General features: G+C 38.8%; 1 protein-coding gene across 2 annotated transcripts in view; it reads left to right on the plus strand.

Moving 5' to 3' along the window:
* Nucleotides 1-25,406, plus strand: part of cpped1 (calcineurin-like phosphoesterase domain containing 1) — a 40,386-nt gene that overhangs the window by 13,293 nt on the left and 1,687 nt on the right. For both annotated transcript variants that reach the window (XM_084135221.1, XM_084135222.1), the window contains exon 3: nt 3,892-4,314. In XM_084135221.1, the coding sequence (XP_083991347.1) occupies nt 3,892-4,314 (423 nt within the window). The remainder of the gene's footprint in view (nt 1-3,891; nt 4,315-25,406) is intronic.

The following is a 25,406-nucleotide window of genomic DNA, read 5'->3' on the forward strand; positions in this document are numbered from 1 at the left end:
TAATAATCGTATTATTATCAACATTGAAAATGGCTGTGTGACTAAATATTTTTGGTAAATAGAAAGTTAACAGTATTTGTCTGAAATAGAAATCTTTTGTACATTATAAATGTCTTTACTGTCACTGTTGATCAATTTAATGCATCCTTGCTGAATAAAAGTAAAAACTTACTGATCCCAAACTTTTGAATGGTAGTGAATATTCATATATGTCACGTCAAGATGTGTCATGCCATAATTGACATCAGTGATGGAAAAGGAATTTATTTATGTGTCTTATAACCATTTCTGACACATTCCGTTTTAATAGGTGCATATTCAAATCACGATAATTTAATGATAATTTTCAAAGAATAATTATTTTTCACTTCTTTTATGGACATTTTTTGTCATTTTTGGAGCTTGACAGCATTATATGGAAAAGAGCTGCATACATTCTGCCCAACAAAACTTTGTGTGGTTTATGGAAGAAAGAAAATCATAGGGGTTTGTAACGTTTTGAGGGCGAGTAAAAGAATTGTAATTTTTGGGTGAACTGTCCCTTTGCATCACCATTGAGTCATTGTATTGGCAATCTCGGGTTTTGAACAGCCCTGTCAGTCAGTATTTCCTTCATTAAACACGTGCTGTGATCTCTTCAAGCCTCATTGGTGATCAAATCTGATTCTATTCCAGCACTCTCCCTCCTGCGTTCTGCCAGCCGTAATGAACAGTGAGCGGCAGCATGTCGGACAAGCAAAGTTCCGTGCGATAATTGAAGGGCCGCTCCGTGATATCGACACACAATCCTTGTGAGCTTTCCGGTTCAAGGACTTCTCCTGGCTAGCAGCAGGAGAGATCATTGAGGGAGGTGATTAGATTTCGAGAGCACTGAACCTGATGCTTTCCTTATGGGGACTATAAAAACGTTTGCCTTGCGCCCGTAGCCTTGTGCGTACTGTGGAGGGGGACATTTCAGAAGGTGAGGCGGAGGATTTCTCTTCCTTCTGTTTCTCCTTCCACATACGTTAGGCTTTTAATTGCTGTTGAAAGCAGATAAAAGTGAAGTTCTCTGAGGAGCAGCTGCATATCAATGGGCTGACCAGAGGGAAATCAGCTCTGAAAGAGCCCTCTCTTCTCTGTATGTTTAGCTGATAGAGATCTCTACTGGGAAAGATTTTAATAGGTTTCTGTGGGATTTGGCACTGCTGGGAGAAGGGGGGGGACCTGTTGAGTTTGAATGTTGCGTAATTCAGAGAGAAAGTCGAAATGAGGCTCAGATTCAGATATTGGGAAATGGCATTGATCACAAAGTATTCACACCAAGAGCACAGAAAAAAGAAGTTGCTTTATCGCTGAGCATTTTTTTTTTAACTTTTATTTGTTTAAGTAATTCAATCAGGAATGAAAATTATGTCATTTATTGTTAACTGATTCATTTATTATTAGGGGTGTAACAATATATCGTGTCACAATATATCACAATACAAAAATGCAACAATATGTATCGTGGATAGTTCACCCAAAATAAAAAATTACGGTGTGAGAAAAAATTCACATTAAACTACTATATATAATGTTGAATATAATGTATAATAATGCAATGGGGGAATATTTGTGGGTTCTGATAATGCCAAATTATCTTATGTTACCAGTAGGGCTGGGTATTGACACAAATTTCACAATTCAATTCAATTTCGATTCACAAGCTTACAATTCGATTCGATTTCGATTACGATTCGATTCGATTCAATATCGATTATTTTGGATATCAGGTACAATACATTGCAAATTTTCTCAAGGAAAACAAATCTCTTAACTATTATTGTAAACTATGGGAGTCAGTTGTAGCCTATAGGCTTCATTAGCCTACTATAATATTGAAGGTAAAAATGAACTGATTTGTATACAAACACTTAGAATACACTTTTATTTATTTTTATAATAATAAAGTTATATGAAATTATATAAAAATTTAAATGGTGGCTGTCATAAAAAACTTTCCAGATTTATTCAAACATGCATTAAATATTGAAGAACATAAAAAATTATAATGAATAGCCTATGTAATATGGTGCATATATTTAACAAAATGCTCTTCTCTAGAGTTAATTTTTCTAGCTGACTAACGAGTTTATGGTCACTGGATATTTTTTTCTGAGGTAAATGTGACGTTACATGACATTTGTTTACTAACGTCTTTCCACGGTTGAAACACTGATTGAGCGATTCCATGTGACATGATACGGACTTCGATAAGTTGTACTCTATCTTTTAACACACTTTCAGATGCTCATTCATGTTTATTTCGCGCTGTAACTGGTATTATTAAGGCGGAAGAGAAGGAATGTGCGCTCTGCGCTGCTGCTGCTCTTGAGCTGCGCCAGAGCGATCTCACGCCACAGCGCCAAAACGGTAATTATGTTTTTGAATTTCGTAAGAAAATGGACGTAATTTGAAATCTGAGACTTCGTTTCATATCAATAATAACAAAGCACAAAGATTATTGTGATTTATTGGATGGGATGCGCGCAACAATATTCCATTCATTCATCAACTGAAAACAGGATGACTAATCGATTCTTGGGATTTAAGAATCGATATCGTTTCGTAAAAATGAGAATCGAATAAAATCGAGAAATCGATCTTTTTTACCCAGCCCTAGTTACCAGTAAAAAGTGTCCTATACATTGTTTTAAATATATCTAGTCAGTGACAGAGTGCAAGCATATTTGTCTAAAATAATTCTGTATTTTCAGCTTCAGAATCATGAATATTTTTATTCTGGTGTCATCATTGTCCTGTGCATTGGGTTACCAGCCCAAGCCTATTCATTTACACCCACAATGTAATATAAAATTTAGCATTTTAATCAACAGTACATTTTTTGTTAACCTTTTACCATATGTTTTGGAGTATCACAATAATATTGTATTGTGAGTTCAGTATCGTGATATGTATCGAATCGTGGTATGTGCTCGAATCGGGGTATCGTTGTACCCCTATTTATTATAAACTTTTAATAAATAATTTTGTCATCTTTATGTAATTTGAAACCTGTAAAAAAAAAAAAAAGAGTTGTATGGACTACTTTTTTGTCGCAGTTTTTTTTTTCTTCTGTAATCATGAAAATGATTAGCCGTGGTCACTTTGAACTGTCTTATGGAAAAGATCTGTGTGACTATTCTTTTTATAAAAATATCTAAAAAAAAAATGCATTTCTAAAATTTTATTTCTATAACATTTTAGTGAGGTGCTCAGTAGACTAAAATCATGGTCTGTTGGTTTAGTTTTCTTTGTCTAGCATTCACAAAACTGCAGTCACTAATGCCAGCTCTAATTTCAGCTCCGCTTCTCATTGAGTTTCAAATTCACAGCAGGCAATTAGCAAGATGCCCTACTTGTCATATTAGAGGTAACCTAAGGCTGTTATTAACGAGCTTCAAAACTCAATGCTTGACAGTCTGCCTTTACTTTAGAGAAATGTGGTTAGGATACTTATTTTCCTCAAGAAACGGAAACTTCGTTCTGAATCCTCAACATATTGCCTGCTTCAGTATTCTTTTGAAGATGGAAGGAGCCATTGAAGATAGTACTTATATACTATCACATGCCTCATGTCTGACGCTGTAACTCACATTCCACGGAAAACCAACTGTTCCTGCTGTGCTCAATATTCCTCTTGAGGATTTAACTGTAGTTTTTTGTAATTTGTAGGCTTTCTGGTCCTGTTGTGCACAAATCATCTGCATATATAATATAATATAATATAATATATAGAAATATAACTTTCTCTGCCTAAAATTAAGCTCTGAATGTTCTGAAAATAGGTTGCCATTTCATGTTGACTTTCTTAAATGAGGCTTTTCAAACTCATTTTTTCAGATAGAAAAATCTCTTTTCATTTTTCAGGAAATGCGTTTAGAGAAGAACAGGTTAAGGACCTCAAAGAAGCACTGAGAGGCACTGACCCCGACATTCCTCTTGTGTTCGTCAGCGGCAACCACGACCTTGGCAACACACCCACTCCGGACACCGTGGAGCAGTTCTGCCGTGACTGGGGCGATGATTACTTCAGTTTTTGGGTGGGTGGGGTGCTGTGTTTGGTGTTGAACTCTCAGTTCTTCTTCGACTCATCAGGCTGCCCTGAGTTGATGGAGGCCCATGAGGTCTGGCTGGAGAGTCAGCTGCAGAGAGCCATCCAGTCCCCCTCCCGCCATATGCTTGTCTTCCAGCACATTCCGCTCTTCCTCCGTACGCCCGACGAAGAGGATGACTACTTCAACCTGCAGAGGGGAATCAGAGAGCGCTTGATCCAGAGATTCAAACAGGCAGGTGAGAAGAAAACACTTGAGCCTTACACTTCAAACAAGACAAGTTGCAAGTGTTCGTACCTCATTTCATGAAGTATCAAAGTTTTTTCTTTCTCTGAGGATACCACAGTGTTTGTTTAGCCTGTCCCCAAAAATAGGCTAAATAGTAACCAAAATAGTTTTTTATACATATATTTTATATATAAATTATTTTAATTTTAATTTGACAGTTTATTGCAACAAAACACTAAAACTGTTTCTTCACATTGTCATAAGAACACCAGTAATTATATTGATTTCCAAATGAGCATTTTTCGTTTTTGCTTTTACAAGGCATAAATAGCGGTTTTATTTACTCATTTCAGGTCAGACTTGACCAAAGTCAGACTTGACCAAAGTCAGATCTTGACCAAAAATGTATTCACCTCATGATGGAAATTATTTCCATCACAACATTTATTTTCATCAAGAGATGCATCATTTTCTGGTCAAGATCTTTTATTGTAAGAGTCCATCACCGTAAAGCAAATCCCAAAGACTTTCAGTGAATTTAAGGTCTGGACTCAGAGGTGCCAATTCATGTGTGAAAGTGATTCTTCATGCTCCCTCCCAACCATTCTTTCACAATTTGAGCCTGATGAATCTTGACATTGTCATCCTGGAATATGGCCATGATCTGTCTTCCTACATGGTTGTTTAAGATATGAAAAGCTACAAACTCCATCAATTAGGTTTAGAAGAACTGTTGCCAAACATTTAACATGCTAGAAACATAATAAATCACTGCAATAATGATCCATTCATAAACTCTTAAGCATTTGTCTATTTAAATCCAAACAGCAACTTTTTTTGTGTGACTTTGGGGCCTACTAGTATAGGTTTTCATTGTTGAATGTTCAAAAAAACATTTTTCACAAATTTTACATTGTTGCAGCACCTCTCTTCCCAGTCTGTCAGTAACGCTCTGTTTAGTTCCGGTCTCTATGAAGCCCCTTCTTCCGAAAGCATAATGTGCTCTGATTGGTTGGCTGGACCAGTGATTGGACAACCACGTCAAGCCTGTTTTGTAAATGTCACGCCCTTCACGATAACCCAGAGTTTTAACACACTTCTAACACAACTCAACCAGGCCTCACCCCTTTTTTTGTGTGTATCCCATTCCCTTGGCATGGAATAACTTAAAGGGGTGGTAAAACGCCTTTTTTCGAAGGCTTGATTGTGTTTGTGGGGTGCACTGTAACATGTGTTCATGCTTCGTTTTTAAAAATTTGCATTATTTTTCACATATTTAACCATTATTCTACACTGCTCTGTCCCTCCCTGTAAAAACGGTCGGATGATTTCCGCTTTCTATGAAGCCCCCGCCCTTCAAAATACGCAATGGGCTCCGATTGGTTAGCTGGCCCAGTGTGTTGTGATTCGCTAACCGCCAAGTGCACGTTGTTCGGACACGTCACGCCCCCTTATCTTTACCGGTAGTTTGTGCTTCAGTAAAGAACGGCGTCAATATTGCCATACCAGTTTGAGCCCGAATCAGACCCAGGGAATGTTAGTGGAGAAGATCGAGCAGAACCTGTTCAAGAACGGCTGTTAAAGGACGTTTCAGAAAGGTATGTTTTTTGAAGATCGCTATATGACACTGTTACTTTTGTATATTTAGAACGATTGTAGCTAAATATCTGTCGCCTGAACTATTAATCCAATACGAACACTAAACATTGGCTTTACAACAGTAGCCAAATCAAACACAAAACCATGTTTAGCATGCCTGTAGATAAACAATACATAAAAGCTATAATCAAAGAATAATTTACACTGATCACATAAACGACAACACAACAACCACGAACATTCCAAGTTCGCTGCGCTGGTGACATTAAACAGAAGTTTGTATGTGTTTGTCGGATAAGTATGAATTAACGTTAGCATTTAACAAACTGGTTTGTGGAGCCAAACAGCGTTGTCCTTCGTTTACTTCCTTGCTACAACGTACAATTAACAATACGAACTATTACAGGAAAACACAACGACGAAAAATAAATCATACTTACAGGTTGTGGCCCGTAAACAGTTTCTGTTTTTAAAGTTGGAACTGCTCCATCTTTCAGGACTAGCCGTTGTGCGAATCCTTCATCGGAGGAGGGGTTTATGTAAATATTGGGCTTAGTGATGTCAGCAAGCCCGCAGGAATGTCGTGTAGTCCCTACTGGCCGTTTTTTGTAGTTCTTAGAAATTGATTTCTTTAAAAGCAAATATCTCCCTTTGCTTTAAACTTTGAAAGTTGTAACTTTGCAGATGTTGTTTATGCTCAAACAGCAACATTACACACTAACTAAATTTAGAAAAGTGAAATCGTGTTTTACCACCCCTTTAAATGAGGAATATTGTAACATGTTCATCCATGAAAGAAAACACAAGACTACAACCGAGGCATTTCATGGGGTTCAGAAACAGTTATTATTGATATAGAGAATAATTCCCTTTGGAGTGACTTTGTGCTTTGTAACTTTGCAGACATTTTCATTCTCAAACAGCAACAATATTTACTAAAGAAAGTTGAAAATGTAAAAAACATAATGAGTCATTTTTAACTAGTCTACATACATAACACATCAGTGTAAGGTATAGTATATTTTTTATTAGACATTTAAGATATGTTTGTAGAATAGCCTGCACAATGAAATGAATGAAACCATGATTTTCCGCCTCTGTGATGCCAACTACACAACTATTAAAAAGAAGCCAAAATGATAATTAAACTGGATTAAGGAGGGATGGGTTAATAAATATTAAAGATAAGCCAATGAATGCTCATTGGTTGAGCGAAGTTGTAAACAAGTAGTAAGACTGGATAAGTTTTGAATGAGAGGGTTAGATGTTCTGCAGGCATCTCGGCTTTGTTATCTCCACCAAAAGCATCTGGAGTGATTTTTGCAAAGAGTGGAAGAGTTTTTCCATGACAGTAGTAGCCATACGGACAAAAAAGATCATTCAGTTCCCTTTCAAGGCGGTCACTTCGACATTACGTCACTGACGTATATGGGAACTCCCTTCCTCCTCATTTTCACTGAAATCTTATAGGCTAACGCCAGCTGGAGACAGCTGGCCAATTGACGCGAAACATGCAAATGCTGACCGGTCCGCGGGCAGTATAAATAGCATGGGCGCGACAATTACGTCAGAATCTCTTTCTTCACGCTAGAAGTCTTATCTGAAGTCATCGTGGAAGTTGCAATAGAGGTTACTCACCATGTTTCCTCCCCGCATCCGATGGCTGCTAACTTACATGCCAGATATGTGCGGGTCCTATCGACTCGCTCTACCCTAACAAGGATCAACCGAGGCCGGAATAAACCCGGGCATCAGCGGGGATGAGGCCCACTGCCGCCAGCAGGCCGCTGGTGGGCCCTCTCCCGCCCTAAGACGAGTTGACGCTGCCCGTCGCCACTCCGGTCCTCTTCGCGGGCTCGCTAGAAGGACTCGACGCGATAGGCTCTGTTGATAAGGATACTTTAGCCCGGTATCTCAGCCAGGCTACTTCAAGAAAGACTCCGTCTTCCACGGCGTCCTTTGGTAGTCGTGCGCAAGACGCGCGTCTAGAGAGACGAGGCAAAGGCCATGGCTCCGTGTCTAAAAGGGAAGTACGGATGCTATGAGTCTCTAGCATAGAGGTCTGTAGCCGCCCCGCTCTGACAATGGAAAGTGCACAGCCGCAATCCGGTGAGTGTTGTTTACCCCCCCTTCTAGTCAGTCTTGACTACGGGGTTGCGCAGTCGTTACCGCTTATGCTGTTGACGCTGGGCCTACGTAACATTACATTTTGATGTGCTTAACAGCTTATGTTGTCAGGCTGCCCTGTATCCTTCAGTGCAACTGGCCATGCTGATTTAACTACGTATTCACAGTTGTTGTCGCTACGCCACTGACGCTGTGTTTATGTACTCACTGCTCACTGTTATGTGCTATGATTTGTGCTGTTATATATTGCCCTGTATCCTTCAGTGCAACTGGCCATTCAACTACGTATTCACAGTTGTTGTCGCTACGCCACTGACGCTGTGTTTATGTACTCACTGCACACTGATATGTGCTATGATTTGTGCCGTTATATATTGCCCTGTATCCTTCAGTGCAAATGGCTATTCTGATTACAACATATTCACAGTTGTTGTGCAACGCAAATGATGCTGTGTTTACGTACACACCGCACTCTGTTATGTGTTCATGATTTATGCCGCTATAAATAGCCCTGTATCCTTCAGTGCAACTGGCTATTCTGATTCAACTATGTATTCACAGTTGTTGCGCGATGCAACTGACGCTGTGTTTATGTACACACTACACACTGATATGTGTTATGAATTTTGCCGTTGTATATTGCCCTGTATCCTTCAGTGCAATGGCTATTCTGACTACTACGTATTCACAGTTGTTGCGCGATGCAACTGACGCTGTGTTACGTACACACCGCACTCTGTTATGTGTAATGATTTTTGCCATTATATATTGCCCTGTATCATTCAGTGCAATGGGTATTCTGATTACTACGCAGTGCGTATTCAGTTGTTGCGCGATGCAACTGACGCTGTGTTTACGTACACACTACACACTGATATGTGTTATGATTTTTGCCGTTATATATTGCCCTGTATCCTAAGGTGCAAATGGCTATTCTGATTACTACGTATTCACAGTTGTTGTGCGATGCAACTGACGCTGTGTACACACTACGCACTGATATGTGTTACGATTACGCCGCTATATATTGCCCTGTTCCTTCAGTGCAACTGGCTACTCTGATTACTGTGTATTCACAGTTGTTGTGCGCTGCCACTGACGCTGTGTTATGTACATTGATATGTGTCTATGATTAATGCCGTTATATATTGCCCTGTATACTCAGTGCAACCGGCTATTCTGATTAACTACGTATTCACAGTCGATGTCGCTATGCCTCTGACGCTGTGTTTTGTACACATCAATGTAACTATGCTATCACGTTGCCCTGTATCCTTCAGTGCAACTAGCTATCCTATCTAACTGTGCATAGTCACAGTCGTCGCTACGGCGACTTGCGCTGCATCTGTGTACACACTGAAGCGTTATGCTGTTATGTTGCCCTCAACGTAAATGACCATTGTGTTTGAACTGCGCATATTCATGCAGTTTCGGTCGCTTCGACGACTAGCGCTGCATTATACACACAGATGTTTTAAATGTGCACACTGATGTGTTATGCTGTTATGTTGCCCTCTATCCTTCAGTGCAACAACCAGCTGTCCTATCTAACTGTGCATATTCACAGTTCTGTCGCTACGGCGACTACACTGCACGTACAGCGACTTCACTGCACATGTACGTACAAGGGCGTGTTTTTGCTATTTTGTTGCCCTGTTCCTTCAGTGCAAAACTAGCTATCCTAATCTAACCGTGCATATTCACAGTTTCTGGATGTATGTACGTGCACGGATGTGTTATGCTGTAATGCTGCCCTGTTTCCTTCAGTGCAGCTAGCCATCCTGATCTAACTGTGCATCTCAGCTACGGTGACTTACGCTGCGTTATGTACATACATGGATGCGCTATTCTTACGCACTTGTGTTATGCTGTCATGTTGCCCTGTATCTTAGTGCAACTAGCTATCCCAGTCGAACTGTGCATATTCACAGTCTCTGTCGATACGGCGACCTGCGCTGCATTTATTTGCACATGGATGTGTTCATGCTGCGGTGTTGCCCCGTATCCTTCAGTGCCTATACTGAGCTACTGCGTATACGTACATGTGCTACGCTGTTATGTTGCCCCGTTTCCTTCAGTGCAACTGGCTATTCTGTACTAACTCGTATACTCACAGTTCTAGCTACGGCTACGACTGTGTTTGTGTACTTCTGAGGTGCTATGCTATTATGGGGCTATTATCTAACTGCGTATATTCACAGTTGTCGCTACGGCCACTGGCACTGTGTTTATGTACATTCAGTTATGTGTTAATTTGCACTTCTGTACATCGGCTATAGAACATCGGCTATGTTCTACAAGGGAGTGTCAGTTTCCTCGTGACCCCCTTACTGGCCTATCATTCACGGTTCACGAACCTGAGAGAGTTATGGGGCTCCCCCATGACAATCCCCCTCAGGAAGTTCCTGCTTCTACAGACGATTGGCACCCCAGCCCCAAGCTGTGGAACCTTCTTGTGTGTCCGCTGCTGGGTCCTTAGTTGAGCAAGACACTTCACACTAATGAGTGTTGAGAGATCTCCTTGAGAATGGCCTTTCCACCTGCTCTCGCCCCAGCGAAGCACTTGGAGACCTACGCTCATTCTACGTGAATGATGTTGCATTGTCTCGGACCTAGTGACTGCAGCGTCACTCTCCGTCCGATACCAAGCTGCGTTCCGAAGTCGCTTACACCGTTCAGAGCACAGATTGATCCCTGCCCGCCTTCTGCTGAGCCGTCAGCCTCACATGATGCTGATGCTCAGAGTGCTGTTGGCCCTGTAAGGGCTTTGCGGATGTACGTGGACCACTAGGCAGCAGTCTGACTAGCTGTTGTGTGCTTGGTGGATGGTACTAGGGACTGAGACTTTCTCACTGAATTCGACGCTTTTCAATGTGGTTTAATGCCTACGGGATTTAGGTATGCTGGCTGTCTTCTCAGAACACGTTCGCCAGGGTTTCAAGTTTTATGCACTGCCTATAGTGTCGTGGGTTCGGTGAGTTTTATTAATGTACTCATGAACTGTTACCACCTGCTGTGCAGTAGTCTGCATTATGCAGAGTCACCATTGCTGCTAACTCTGTGTTATGACTATAATGTTACATAGCTGTTTCCGCATTACGCAGTAGTTTTCAATGTACTGTTAACTCTGTGTATGGCTTTAAGGTTATGCAGCTGTCACTGCTATTGCCGTCGACACTGTGTTAACTCTTGTGCTTGAGTGCTTATGGTGTTGTGCTGCGCTCCAGTGCAGCCTTCGCTTTATTGCATTGGATATGCAACTTGGTAGGTCGGAACAGACGTTTATTGGTCTAGTTTCGCCTATCAGTTCGAGTGCTCCTAGCGGCGCTGCTGGCTTAGAACTGTTGTCTCTCGTGGGAGTGTAGCTTGACCCCGTTCAGGGCTTATCTTCACTGCACTCACGGCGGGATTCTATACAGTTCCCATATACGTCAGTGACGTAATGTCGAAGTGACCGCCTTGAAAGGGAACGTCTACGGTTACTATCGTAACCTCGGTTCCCTGAGAGGCGGGAACGAGACATTACGTCAGCCGCCGTGCTCGCCGTTTGATCAGCTGTGCTAGCGTTCAGTCTTGATTCTGACGTAATTGTCACGCCCATGCTATTTATACTGCCCGCGGACCGGTCAGCATTTGCATGTTTCGCGTCAATTGGCCAGCTGGCGTTAGCCTATAAGATTTCAGTGAAAATGAGGAGGAAGGGAGTTCCCATATACGTCAGTGACGTAATGTCTCGTTCCCGCCTCTCAGGGAACCGAGGTTACGATAGTAACCGTAGACGTTATTTATTTTTTTCATAGAAAAGTGAAACTTTTCATATTCAGCAAACCAATGAAAACTATAAACGTGCAGTTATCATTGTTTTTATTCAATATAATTGTTTTTCTTTAAAAAAAAAAATATATATATATATATATTTTTTTAAACTTATTCCAGAAAAATCCAGAAAGCAACTGTTTTTAACAACTGTTAATATTGTAGGTTTCGGTTTTCTTATTTGTAATATCTCTTAAATTAATTGAATAGAATTACCGGCAAGCAAATTTAGATTTCTCAGCTTTTTAAAAAAAAATAAGGGCAGAAATATATATATATTTTTGGTAAATACAAACAAGGTGTACAAGACCATGAAACTATTGGTGCAAGAATGCTGCAGTAAATGGCACATTTATGGCCACATGCTGGAATAATGCTTTTGCCTTGCCCATGGCTCTTTAATTATGCTCTGAGTGCCCTGGAGTGCTTTTCCAGGATGTATAATAAAAGCTTTACAGACAAGAAATATGCAAGTTGTCCATATACATTTTGGGATTCTATTATGAGAATGGACTCTATAAGAGGCATATTGTGCATAAGTTAATTATTGATTTTAGAACTTCGAAAAGGTTGGATCAGAGCGGATGTTGTTTTATTTAACAGCTGTGCTGAAATACACAGCATACATTACTCAATACTCTATTCTCGTGTTGATATCTAATGAGCATTTTTGGGGTTTGAAGTCCCTTTGCTTGAATAAAGATTTCCACTATTAACAAGCGACTCAATATTTTAGCCTTAAAGAATTAAATCTGATTGCTGTTCAAATTTGAAATTCCTACAGGATGTTATCATGGAGCTTCAAGAAAAGAGAAATGGCAGTGTTATTGTTACAGCTATCAAATGATATGCTCCTCTAAATGTGTCAGATTGATTTACTTTCAGTTATACATAGTAGTTCCGGCACCACAAACTATTAAACAAGCTGTGCTGTTTATGTAGGAAAAGTAACAAGTAAATCCACTAGGTTGTGGTTTATGTTAGCCATGAGGGGAAAAAAACACACATCTTCCTTTGTACCAAAGGTTAGTGTTCAAAAGAAACAATATATATTGATGTTTGTATGGCCAGAGAGATGCATCATGGTGCAATGATATTTAAAATCGATTTTAAAAAATGGGCAAAACAGGAAGATTCAATCTCTCTAGTCAGGAAGGATGTGACATCTTTAATATTAGATTTGAACTTTCATCTCTCATTTTATACACACTGTGTTAATGGAAATGGAGTAGTGTATAATGTAAATAAGTCGGGCACTGCTGTGGGCGACAGAGAGGGGCTTGATGCACATGCAATCCACAGCTTCCTTCGAAACTCCACTTTTACTATTTCTATAATTGTTTCTATGATCAAAACACGAAGAATGCTAAAATTAAATAATAAAAAAAAATGTTTGAAAAAAAAAAAGCCAATCCTCCTGGATATCAGAGATCACTGTCAGAGGATAACTCAGCCACTGCCCACAAACTCGTTTTCATGGGCTCCTTGAGCTCGTAGATTTAATATCGTGCTGCAAATTATATTTTTATGATTTAAACCACATTTTATAAAAGGCAGCAAGGCTTTGAGAAGATGATCATTTTTTGAGACATCTGCCTTGGGGGAAAACATGCTGATCACTCCAGATGTCTGTTAGCTTTGAGGTTTGTACAGTGGGTGGCATTTGTAATGTACAGTAATACACAGTTCCTGATATCCTGAGCTGTTTACAGACCTATATTCCTCTGCTGTACTGACACTCTAATGCCCTGTAATGTCTGTCTGTCAGGTTCTCTGTGCTTTGTGATAAGTTTTATGTTAATAATTTATTATTTTGTTGGTGTACAATGAACTGATCTTGTTTTCTGTCAATCCTGGGACATGAGCATAGAGTCTAGATGGTAGATCTCAATAACTGTGTAAAGTTTATTGATTTTTCTTTTTCTTTGTGAGTTGACAATTTAACAATTTGCACTGTGATGTCACAATTCATTCTAGTAAGAATAATATCCAATCATAAGCCATTATGAGCATGTTTTATTGAATATCAGGCCATTCATTAATCTCCTAAGTTCTATTGGATGTTCTCTTAGTGAAAGGTCAATTGAAATGCCCTTAACCTCTTGCGTGTTCTCTTATTTCATATTTTGAGTAATTTGTGTATCTTTAGTGTAAGGATATGTTTAGAGTAAAGAACTCATCTGTTTAACACATTTGTTTAAATACATTCCACACATTTTCCCTCTAAATCAGGCACAGAAAAAGACCCATAAGAAATGTATTTATTTATGTTTTGGTTTTACTTTGAGATCCATTCTGATGGCATCTTAAGGCTATAATCTGAGCAGAGAAGATTTAGCTAGTATTAAGTAAGGTTTTTTACAGAATGTTTGTGCGCTTTGTAAACACCCTTGATTGAATCTAAATTAGTACTCTTGACAACTGCACTAAACGCACAAGCAGACAGGAAGCTTATGCTATCTTAAAAGGCAACTTGTGTTTTTGAGCCCCCTATTGTAATGCAAACCATTTCATTTTAAATTACCATTCAACGTTTCTCACACTGCCAGTGGTGCTATCTTGTAGTGTGTTAATTAGCAGTGATAAGCCAAGTGTTTCCTCTGCTATTTCAGCTGTCTTAACGCTCTCATTCAGCACACGCCAGTAGAAATGAGCGCGGGGTTTGGTTAATCAACAGAAAGCTTGTCACCTGCTGAGAATTGTAGGTTAGCTGGCTAGCATGTTGTTTTTAGGTAGACAATGAAGAATAGTCTGTTTTGTGGAGGTTACAGTGTGATGGAGTACCTATTGTTATCAGATATCCTTTAGGAAAGGCTTGGCTGTGTTTTTGTGTATCTCAATGTCTTGCATCATTATAAGGAGTGTTTCAAGGGCATAGAAATATACTGTAACTAGCCCCGTTTGGCAGTATCCATTTGGATATTATCTGTTTGCAGTTTCTTCAACTCTGATGTCTTTGATTTGTAATTTGGTTTAAGGTAAATCGCAGATGGTAGAAAAATTATTTACTTTTTTGCACTTTTTTGCAAAAATTCTCCAAAATTGTAATGTATTTTCTAAAACACTTCTGATTCAAAACTCAATAACGAATATTTTACGATGCACCGATAATTATGTCATGTTGTGGCTAATAACTGATAAAAGGCGAATATTTAAGTTCTATATTATTTTGTCCAAATAAGTTAAGTTTATAAAAACTAAAATCAATAGTTTTACATGTTGCCGTGAATTTAAGCATCTCAACATTTGAATGTACAGTAATTTAAAGGGGTCATGTCTTGATCTTTTTACAAAGAAGAAGTCTTTGTACCATTAAATAACAATGAATTTATTTAATCAAGCTCCAAAAACAGCTTGTTTTGATATTGCGGGTAATCTGTGACGTCACATGGGCAAATACACATGCATATGACTGCCTCCAGTGCAAGACATCAACAAACAATTACATTTCATCGCACCGCTGGTGTTCAGTCGCTTAAAGGGTTACTTCACACAAAAATGAAAAAATATCCCTTAATTTACTCACCCTCAAGCCATCCTAGGTGTATATGACTTTCACCTTTCAGCAAAGCACAATCAGAGTTATATTAAATAATATCCTGTTTCATCCAAGCTTTATAATGGGAGTGAATGGTACCAAAAAGCCCCAAAAAAGCACATCCATCCATCATAAAAGTTATCCATATGACTCCAGGGGGTTAATAAAGGCCTTCTGAAGCAAATCAATGCATTTTTGTATGAAAAATATCCATATTTATAACTTTATAAACTATAATCACTGGCTTCTTTGGTGAGAAGTGACGAACATCATATATGCCTATGTCATACACCAGAACTCGACTCTCTTGTGAACACGCGGACGGCCATTACCAGATGGATGCACTTTTTTGGGCTCAAAATCTAAGGTACCATTCACTCCCATAATAAAGCTTGGAAGATCCAGGATATTTTAAATATAAATCTAATCGTGTTTGGCTGAATGAAGAAAGTCATATACACCCAGGATGGCTTGAGGGTGAGTATACAGTATACAGATGCGCATTCAGTTTCTGACGTATTCCACGCACTTGAGTCTGTCAACAACAGGACAAATGGAAGAGTGAACAAACTTTCGCTTTGACGTGTCCAGTTTAAACCGCTAGTTTGTGTCTCTGTACAGACTTAAAAGGGATCCCATCATCAGAAACCAGTGGATGTTTCATTTTAATGGCGTCCTGGATCACGTCGGAGGATTATATATTTGTTCGGAGGATTTTGTTTGTAAACGAGGCACAGTGTAATGGAGAGTTCGCAAAGAAACTTTTGTTGAAAGATGAAGCAGCCGACTGTATTGGATCTGACAGCAGCTCCATCATAGGACGCAAGTAAATTATTTCATAATGCTTTGTCTGTAAATTGTTTTGTTTTTTATGGATATAAACTTACTCGTGTGCAATAGCGAGTGGGCCTTGATACTGTTTCCTGCAATGACATTAGCCAATCATAACAGTGGCCGTTTACTGACAAACCCCTTAAGTGTCACCCCCCCCCCCCCCCTTTTTTTTAATAGACATGAAAATGCACATTCCGAACTTAAATGGTTGTAATTCAAGAATGCTTTGGAATATAGACGTAAGATTGGTCTTGTTTTAAAGAAGACATTTGGCAGATTTTTGTAGAAGTGAAATAAATTAAGAAAGTGAAAAAGTTATAGAATTTTTGAGTTAATGAATATGTACAATGTACATTTTTTTATATAAAATATATATTTTCGAAACATGTTGCACTCTAAATCTGCAAGGAAATCAAAGCCAATAATCTAAACAAGTTGTGTTTCAAATTTTAGGTTGATATCTCAAAAAATTAGCTTTCAGTAAGATTTTGTTTTGTACCAAACTTTTCCACTAGGTGACAACCAGACTCCATTACTGCCCATATAAGGGTGCCTCCATTTCCATATGTGGTTTGAGTGATCTGAACGATATATGTCCACAATTTTCATATAATTTATGAAGTAGACATCCTTTTCAGAAGTAGTATGGGAAGTTTGGCAGATTTTGATATGAATTCAACCTCTAATAAACACATAAAAAGAACACGTATGTGCGTTATAGTTCGCTGCCACATCACAAATGGTGAATCTATTATTTTTTTCTTTATATTTAAAACATTTTTAGACCTTTTTTTCTAAAACATTTAATGGATGTTATTTTTTGAACTCTTGGCATGAAAACAAACTGAGGTTTCTACCATTCTTTCATGATTTTTCACGTCCATCGCTATTTCAAAATAAAGGTCTGAACACACCTTAGGAGTATGAAAATATTCTTGTTGCAAATTGATAAATTACAGCTCCTCTGTAATTTATTTTGAAAATCAGTTTGTCAAGATTAGTTTAGGTTTAATATAGGATATTACTGTTTTAAATATGTAATGGCTTTGGGCCGGTGACACTGGAGCTGACCCTTAAAACAGGGTCAGTATGAGGGTTGAAAATAATAATTTTTCTGCATATATATTTGTTTGTTTGTTTTTTGTGCAAAAAACTTTATTAGCATTATGAATGAACCTCAAGAACATATTAATAAATAAATAAATCCATGTCATGATCCCTTTAAATATCCAATGTCGATCAATAGCGATAAAATAACAAAACCACACAAACATCCTTAAGCATATACATATTTTAAAAGTGACAAACACGTAATGTATTCTTTTTAAATATGTTTTCCCCGATGAGAAACAGCTTTGCTGTGTACAGGAATCAGCATGATTGAAATTGCTAAGCACTATGCCAGTCGCCTTTGGATTAAATCATAATTACACTACACAAAACTCCGTCCCTCATTTAAAGGATCTACAGTGATAAATGGGTGCGATATATGACCGGCATAAGCAATGTTCTCCCTGCACAAAATCATTTTGTACTTCCTTCTGTCATGCAAATTATTTTTGGCAGAGTTTTGTGAATAATGTATCCCAGTGGCCTAATGACAGCACACACAAACAGGCAGTAACACACAGGCACACAACCCTCAAACTAAACCGTTAATGCAGTCTGAGTAGTTTGAATAGACAAGACTTGAGGATTTACATATAATCCATATCTGGCAGATCCGTTAGTTCTGTGGCTGGGAATAGAGACTTCTAGAAGCGCGTTTAGTGTGTCTCCAGAGAACTGAACACAGAACGGCATCATACTTCCTTATTGGACTATTGCTGGCTTATTTTATGTGAATGTTTATTTTTAGTACGTACTATTCTCTCACATTCTCAGCAAATTTCACCTCTCTCAGCCAAAAGGCATGTTGATCCCTAGATACTACTATTCTTGCAGTAATGAGCCCATTAATTAACAGGCAGATAAATGGGATTTTCTCAAATGTATCTTCAAGAAATGAAATAACGCAATTCATGAGATGGAAATAAGTCGCTGAGAGCAGTGGACAAAATTTCAAGGGAATATACTGTAGAAACCGTACAGAAGGGGGCTGTGTTCATAGTACTGCTGTTGGCATTAGTGTAGAATCCTTAGTGTAGAATCCCAGAATTTCCACAGGGATGACATTTTTCATCTTTAGATGGACACCTTATAAACATGTAGAAAGTGACTTTACATCAGATCTCCACAACTAAATCCATAACAGCACTGTTTGTTGTTAAGCGATCACAGCTTATTAATCAGCATGATTACAGGACTGGTGGGAGTATGGACACACTGAAACGTTCACAGCCAAAAAATCACAGCCGAGAAAAGAAGCGACTGCAAGCGTGCACAAAATGCAGACATTTCTAAGGCATACAAAGCAAAACAATGTCCAAACAGAGAGACGCAGATAAGTATGATTATCTGAAAAGAGGACAAAACTGTTTGTTTTAAAACCTCAAGATGATAGTGGAAATAGGCTAGACCTTCTATTATAACATTAAAAGCAAAAATCATGTTTTTCTTGTTGTAGGAACTATGTGTTTGATACACTGTGCAATATAAAATAGGCTACCATGAAAAAAATAGCTATTTTTATAGACATGAAATGTACCATTTTCTCCTCAGCGTAAAGGTTAAGAGGCTCATCTATCACTGTTTCATTTTCGTAGAGTTAGTTTTTGGAGCAAATATATAGGCTATAATCGGTGTCTGTACACAGCTTCTTTTTTTTTTTTTGCGTACTTTCGGCCAATCAGCGTATACTAACGTCACGGATAGTTCCTATAGCGCTGGTTTAGACCCTACTCTGAAGTAGGAGCTAAATTAGTTCCTCCAAAAGAGTTCCTAGACCTAAAATAGTTCCTAGTTCCTGCGGTGCGAACGCGCCAAAATCAGGGAACTTCCGCCAATAGTTCTAGGAACTATGAAAAGGTTCCTCCAGTGCGAAAGCCCCTTTTGTGAATGTATTAAGCAAATCTCTGTACTTAATCTGCAGCAGCGTAGCAGATCTATTCCGCCAAGACCAAATACATTAACATTGACACATCCATTACCATCACCATCAGAAATCACTTTTTTAGAAATTTCAGGCCCTGATTTTTACTCCATTTGTGTAAAGTGGTATTTCGTGTGCTTTCGGCCAATCAGCATATACTAACGTCACGGATAATTCCTATAGCGTTTAGGTTGAGGTGTAGGTTAACCTAACAGGTTTAGGTTGATGTGTAGTTACAGTAGATGTGTGCAGTCATTAACAGTATTGCATGTCTGGTAGTGCAGTAGAGAGGATGTCCTTAGAGTAAATTGTTTTAGAAGTGCTTTGATTTTTCTTCCCCCTCCTCAGTTTCACATCTGACTTCCCCAGATAATTGGACTCTCTTTTTTTTATCCATCATGTTTCTGTTGCTTGCTTCCATCAAGTGGATTAGAGGTTATAATATGTGAAAGATGCTTGAAATGTGCATAATCTTCCTATTGAAGTCACTTACATGCAATTATAATTCATCCTAATGTTTTGTTCCCGTTGTTTTAATTGTTTTTGAAAAGGTGTCTGCTTTATGTGCTGCATTGTGTAAGCCTTTAAGTGTCAAGGTAGTTGTAATTGTGTTGTTTGTGTGGTTTCATTAGCAGTGTTCCTCTCTGTCCAACAGAGCATGCAGATAGCTATCATGTGCATGAGGAACAAGAACAACTAGTGAAATTTAGATGAACTCTTGACAGCAAGCAACAATCTGTAATTATACCTCTCAATGTTGTGTTCCTGCCATAATCAGTTTCTCCTTTCTTCTTCTTCTTTTATGTATTTTGGCGTTCCATCTCCTGTCTTACCATCATCCCTGTGGGTTTTGGCACCTTTGCTCTGTCTGAATGAAAAATTCATGTGAGATTTTGTTTCCTGCTTCCAAATGCATCCATTACCTCAGTATGGGGGTACCACCTTTTCAGAATTCTCTTCAGAAATGAAACCTCGGCTGAACTGTGGAAGAGCCACCTCCAATCTCACTTCCTTCACAATAGAGAGAGCTTATTTGTGCCTTTCCCTCTGGGTGACTTGTTTGATGAACTATAGTGATTCTGCATTCGGTCCATTGCTTTAAATTCCTGAATGGCAAAGCCTCGGCTACTGCTGCATGAGAGAGATGAGAAGCTTCACAATGGTTATGCAGATCAACGGGGAAACTGAATCTGAAGCGGCCCCCACCATGCCGATATGGATTTTCAGTCTATCAGCGTGCAGACATGGTCAATCAGACAGGAAATTCAGTTGATTCAGTTGCAGTGTTGAGCTCATGGCCTCATGTTGGTTTGATCAGAGTCTTGTAAGCGGATTTACGGTCAAAGAACCAGATATGATCCTGGAGTCAAGAGTGTAGTCAATTGAAGAAAAGTTTTACTGAAGATAGTTTGTAGTTTCATCAGGCAGAAGTCAGCTTCAAGACTCACAAGGAGTTCATAGGCCGCTCCACTTACAGTTACAAAGATCACAGCAATTATACCCTTCATCAAGGTCTAAGATACATCCTTGCTTCAGGTTGAATGATTCTGATTGGCTAAGAAATAGATAAACATAGTAATTTTCCACACATGGACTGATAGGCAGTAGCACATCTCTATAGTCTGTACGGCTGCCACCAGGACCCTGAGTTAGGTACCAGTGGTCCTCTGAGGTCACTAGACTGTCTCTAGTCACCAGCATGTCAAAGAAAACAAGTCAGTCCATCTCCACTAATGCCAATTATTCCTTAACCTGCAACCAAGAATACTAACACACACACAGCTTCTTCAAGGTTGGATTTGGCCAGGCTCTAATGATAAACAGGAGAGTCTTCTCAAAACATCAAGTTAATATGTTCTTTCTCTCAATGAGAGGACACTTTAATCTAACAGTAAAGTAAAGACTTTAGCTAAGAAATGGTCACTTAAACTATTGGTTCCAATGACCCTTGTGACCTAAGCCGCTTTCTGACCGGAGGAACCTTTTCACAGTTCCTAGAACTATTGGCTAAAGTACCCGGATGTCGGCGTGTTCGCACCGCAGGAACTAGGAACGATTTTAGTTGACTCCATTTGGAGGAACTAATTAAGGTCCTACTTCAGAGTAGGGTCTAAACCAGCACTATAGGAACTACCCGTGACGTTAGTGTACGCTGATTGACCGAACGCACGCGGAACACCAGCACCCGCCATTTTTAAAACAGCTATAATGTAAACACACAGATTATAGCCTATATATTTACTCCAGAAACTAACTATACAAACATGGAAAACAGTGATAGATGGGTCTCTAAACCTTTATGCTGAAGAGAAAATCCAACGCAACTTTGAGGGGACCAAGCCAAACATGATTGTTTATCTGCCCAGCTAGCAACACTGGACATCAACCACACGGCATAGGCTAATAACCTTTTTTTCATATACTGTCTACTTTCTATAACAGTTCTATCTAATAACATATTAAACAGTACTGTTAGACAGATCGCTAACTAATAAACACAGAGAATGCGAGCATTGTTTGCTCTGGCGGTCTCAGCGCTGCCAAAATAAAGGTCCGTCGCGCCGTCAAAATAAAAGTCACCGTGCTTGCGTCACTCCCTTACCCCTCCTACCAGTTCCTATGGCCACTTGGCCAGTGCGAACGCAAACAGCAAAACCGAGTTTGGGGGAGAGTAGTTCATAGAACTGTTTAGAAGTGGACAGTTCCTATAACTAAGTTCCTGTAACTACTTGGTCGGAAAGCGGCTCTAGTCGTCATGGTTCCCTAGAAGAACAGATACTGTAGATGGTTTAACACACGTTGAAGATCTTTCTCTAAAAAACGAGTCCATATTTCATTGACTGGAAGAGACCATTTGACCGATGTGTATATACCATTGAAAAGTTTGTTGATTTTTTTTAAAATGTTTTTTAAAAAAAGTGTCTTATGCTCAAGAAATCTGCAGTTATTTGATCAAAAATACAGAAAAAGCCATATTGTGAAATGTTATTAATTTATATATACAGTGAGGAAAATAAGTATTTGAACACCCTGCTATTTCGCAAGTTCTCCCACTTAGAAATCATGGAGGGGTCTGAAATTGTCATCGTAGGTGCATGTCCACTGTGAGAGACATAATCTAAAAAAAAAAATCCAGAAATCACAATGTATGATTTTTTAACTATTTATTTGTATGATACAGCTGCAAATAAGTATTTGAACACCTGAGAAAATCAATGTTAATATTTGATACAGTAGCCTTTGTTTGCAATTACAGAGGTCAAACGTTTCCTGTAGTTTTTCACCAGGTTTGCACACACTGCAGGAGGGATTTTGGCCCACTCCTCCACACAGATCTTCTCTAGATCAGTCAGGTTTCTGGGCTGTCGCTGAGAAACACGGAGTTTGAGCTCCCTCCAAAGATTCTCTATTGGGTTTAGGTCTGGAGACTGGCTAGGCCACACCAGAACCTTGATATGCTTCTTACAGAGCCACTCCTTGGTTATCCTGGCTGTGTGCTTCGGGTCATTGTCATGTTGGAAGACCCAGCCTCGACCCATCTTCAATGCTCTAACTGAGGGAAGGAGGTTGTTCCCCAAAATCTCGCAATACATGGCCCCGGTCATCCTCTCCTTAATACAGTGCAGTCGCCCTGTCCCATGTGCAGAAAAACACCCCAAAGCATGATGCTACCACCCCCATGCTTCACAGTAGGGATGGTGTTCTTGGGATGGTACTCATCATTCTTCTTCCTCCAAACACGTTTAGTGGAATTATGACCAAAAAGTTCTATTTTGGTCTCATCTGACCACATGACTTTCTCCCATGACTCCTCTGGATCATCCAAATGGTCATTGGCAAACTTAAGACGGGCCTTGACGTGCTGGTTTAAGCAGGGGAACCTTCCGTGCCATGCATGATTTCAAACCATGACGTCTTAGTGTATTACCAACAGTAACCTTGGAAACGGTGGTCCCAGCTCTTTTCAGGTCATTGACCAGCTCCTCCCGTGTAGTTCTGGGCTGATTTCTCACCTTTCTTAGGATCATTGAGACCCCACGAGGTGAGATCTTGCATGGAGCCCCAGTCCGAGGGAGATTGACAGTCATGTTTAGCTTCTTCCATTTTCTAATGATTGCTCCAACAGTGGATCTTTTTTCACCAAGCTGCTTGGCAATTTCCCCGTAGCCCTTTCCAGCCTTGTGGAGGTGTACAATTTTGTCTCTAGTGTCTTTGGACAGCTCTTTGGTCTTGGCCATGTTAGTAGTTGGATTCTTACTGATTGTATGGGGTGGACAGGTGTCTTTATGCAGCTAACGACCTCAAACAGGTGCATCTAATTTAGGATAATAAATGGAGTGGAGGTGGACATTTTAAAGGCAGACTAACAGGTCTTTGAGGGTCAGAATTCTAGCTGATAGACAGGTGTTCAAATACTTATTTGCAGCTGTATCATACAAATAAATAGTTAAAAAATCATATATTGTGATTTCTGGATTTTTTTTTTAGATTATGTCTCTCAAAGTGGACATGCACCTACGATGACAATTTCAGACCCCTCCATGATTTCCAAGTGGGAGAACTTGCAAAATAGCAGGGTGTTCAAATACTTATTTTCCTCACTGTATAAATAAATTATATATATATATATATATATATATATATATATATATATATATATATATATATATATATATACAGTGAGGAAAATAAGTATTTGAACACCCTGCTATTTTGCAAGTTCTCCCAGTTAGAAATCATGGAGGGGTCTGAAATTGTCATCGTAGGTGCATGTCCACTGTGAGAGACATAATCTAAAAAAAAAAAATCCAGAAATCACAATGTATAATTTTTTAACTATTTATTTGTATGATACAGCTGCAAATAAGTATACAATAGCAGGGTGTTCAAATACTTATTTTCCTCACTGTATATATATATATATATATATATATGTATGTAATTTATCCCTGTTATGTCAAAGCTGATTTTTCAGCATTATTACTCCAGTGTCTCATGATCCTTCAGAAATCATTCTATTATGTTGATTTGGTGCTCATTTAAAAAAAAAATTTTTTTGGTTGAAGTAGTTTTTTATGTTGATTTTTTTCAATGTTGAAGACAGTGGTTCTGATTAATATATTTGTGGAAACTAATGTTTTTTTCAGGATTTTACTTAGTTCAAATGAACAGCATTTATTTGTAATATAAATCTTTCGTAACATGAATGTTTTACTGTCACTCTATTGATTTGATGCATTCTTGCTGAATTAAATATTGTCTTTATTCATTTCGTAATGGTCTCAAACTTTTACAGTACACACACCATTTAGCAGTGGTCACATTAAACGATATTGTATATTATGTGTAATTTAAAGTATATACTATATGTGTAAGCAGCAGAAAATGTGTATGGACTTTTCTAAAGCATTTCTACCTTTCCAAAAGTAACAAGTACTCTGAAAATAAAGTGAAAAGTTCTGCTAATGTACATCTAGGGGCCATTTACACAACACTGCTTTCAACTAAAAACAGAAAACAGCGTTTTGGGGGCCTGAAAATGAAAACTTTTGAAAACGGTTTTCAAAGTGCAAGTTTTTGAAAAACGATACTGTTATCAAAAACGCAAATTTGTAAAAACGCAGATGCCATGCACATGCGTGTTACGTGTTTAGTCTATAGTCATGCGTGTTTGGCGCGAGTGCTCTGTAGTAAAAGAATGCGTATATGCGCAGGCACATTTCTTTCTTTACAAAGTGACCTCACAAACTACTGGCCTGGCAAGCATAATACAGTGTTTTTAGTCAATGATTTGTGTTAACAGGGATCGGTTTGACAATGTTGTCATGTGTACAAAGAAAAAACGTTTCAGGTTTTAACTAACCTTGCAAACGTCGGCAAATCCAGCTATTTATTTCATCCTTAAAAAGAGCTTGAATCAACCTGGTAAACACACCTTGATTTCAATGGATTTATACATCTAAAGAGACTTCCATTTGGATTAAAATTTTTTTTTTAAATCAGTTGATGCATTTATTGGGAGTTGAACCCTTGGCTTGACATTCGAGTTGCTACTGCCATGCTCTACTGTTCGAGCGACAGGAAGTTGTAAAGAGTCAGCCAATCAGATTAGAGCTTGCTGAATTGAGAAAGTACCCTCCAGTTTTGTAAACAATAT

This window comes from Abramis brama (assembly GCF_963993115.1).
Source record: "Abramis brama genome assembly, chromosome: 14".
NCBI classification, from domain to species: Eukaryota; Metazoa; Chordata; class Actinopteri; order Cypriniformes; family Leuciscidae; genus Abramis; species Abramis brama.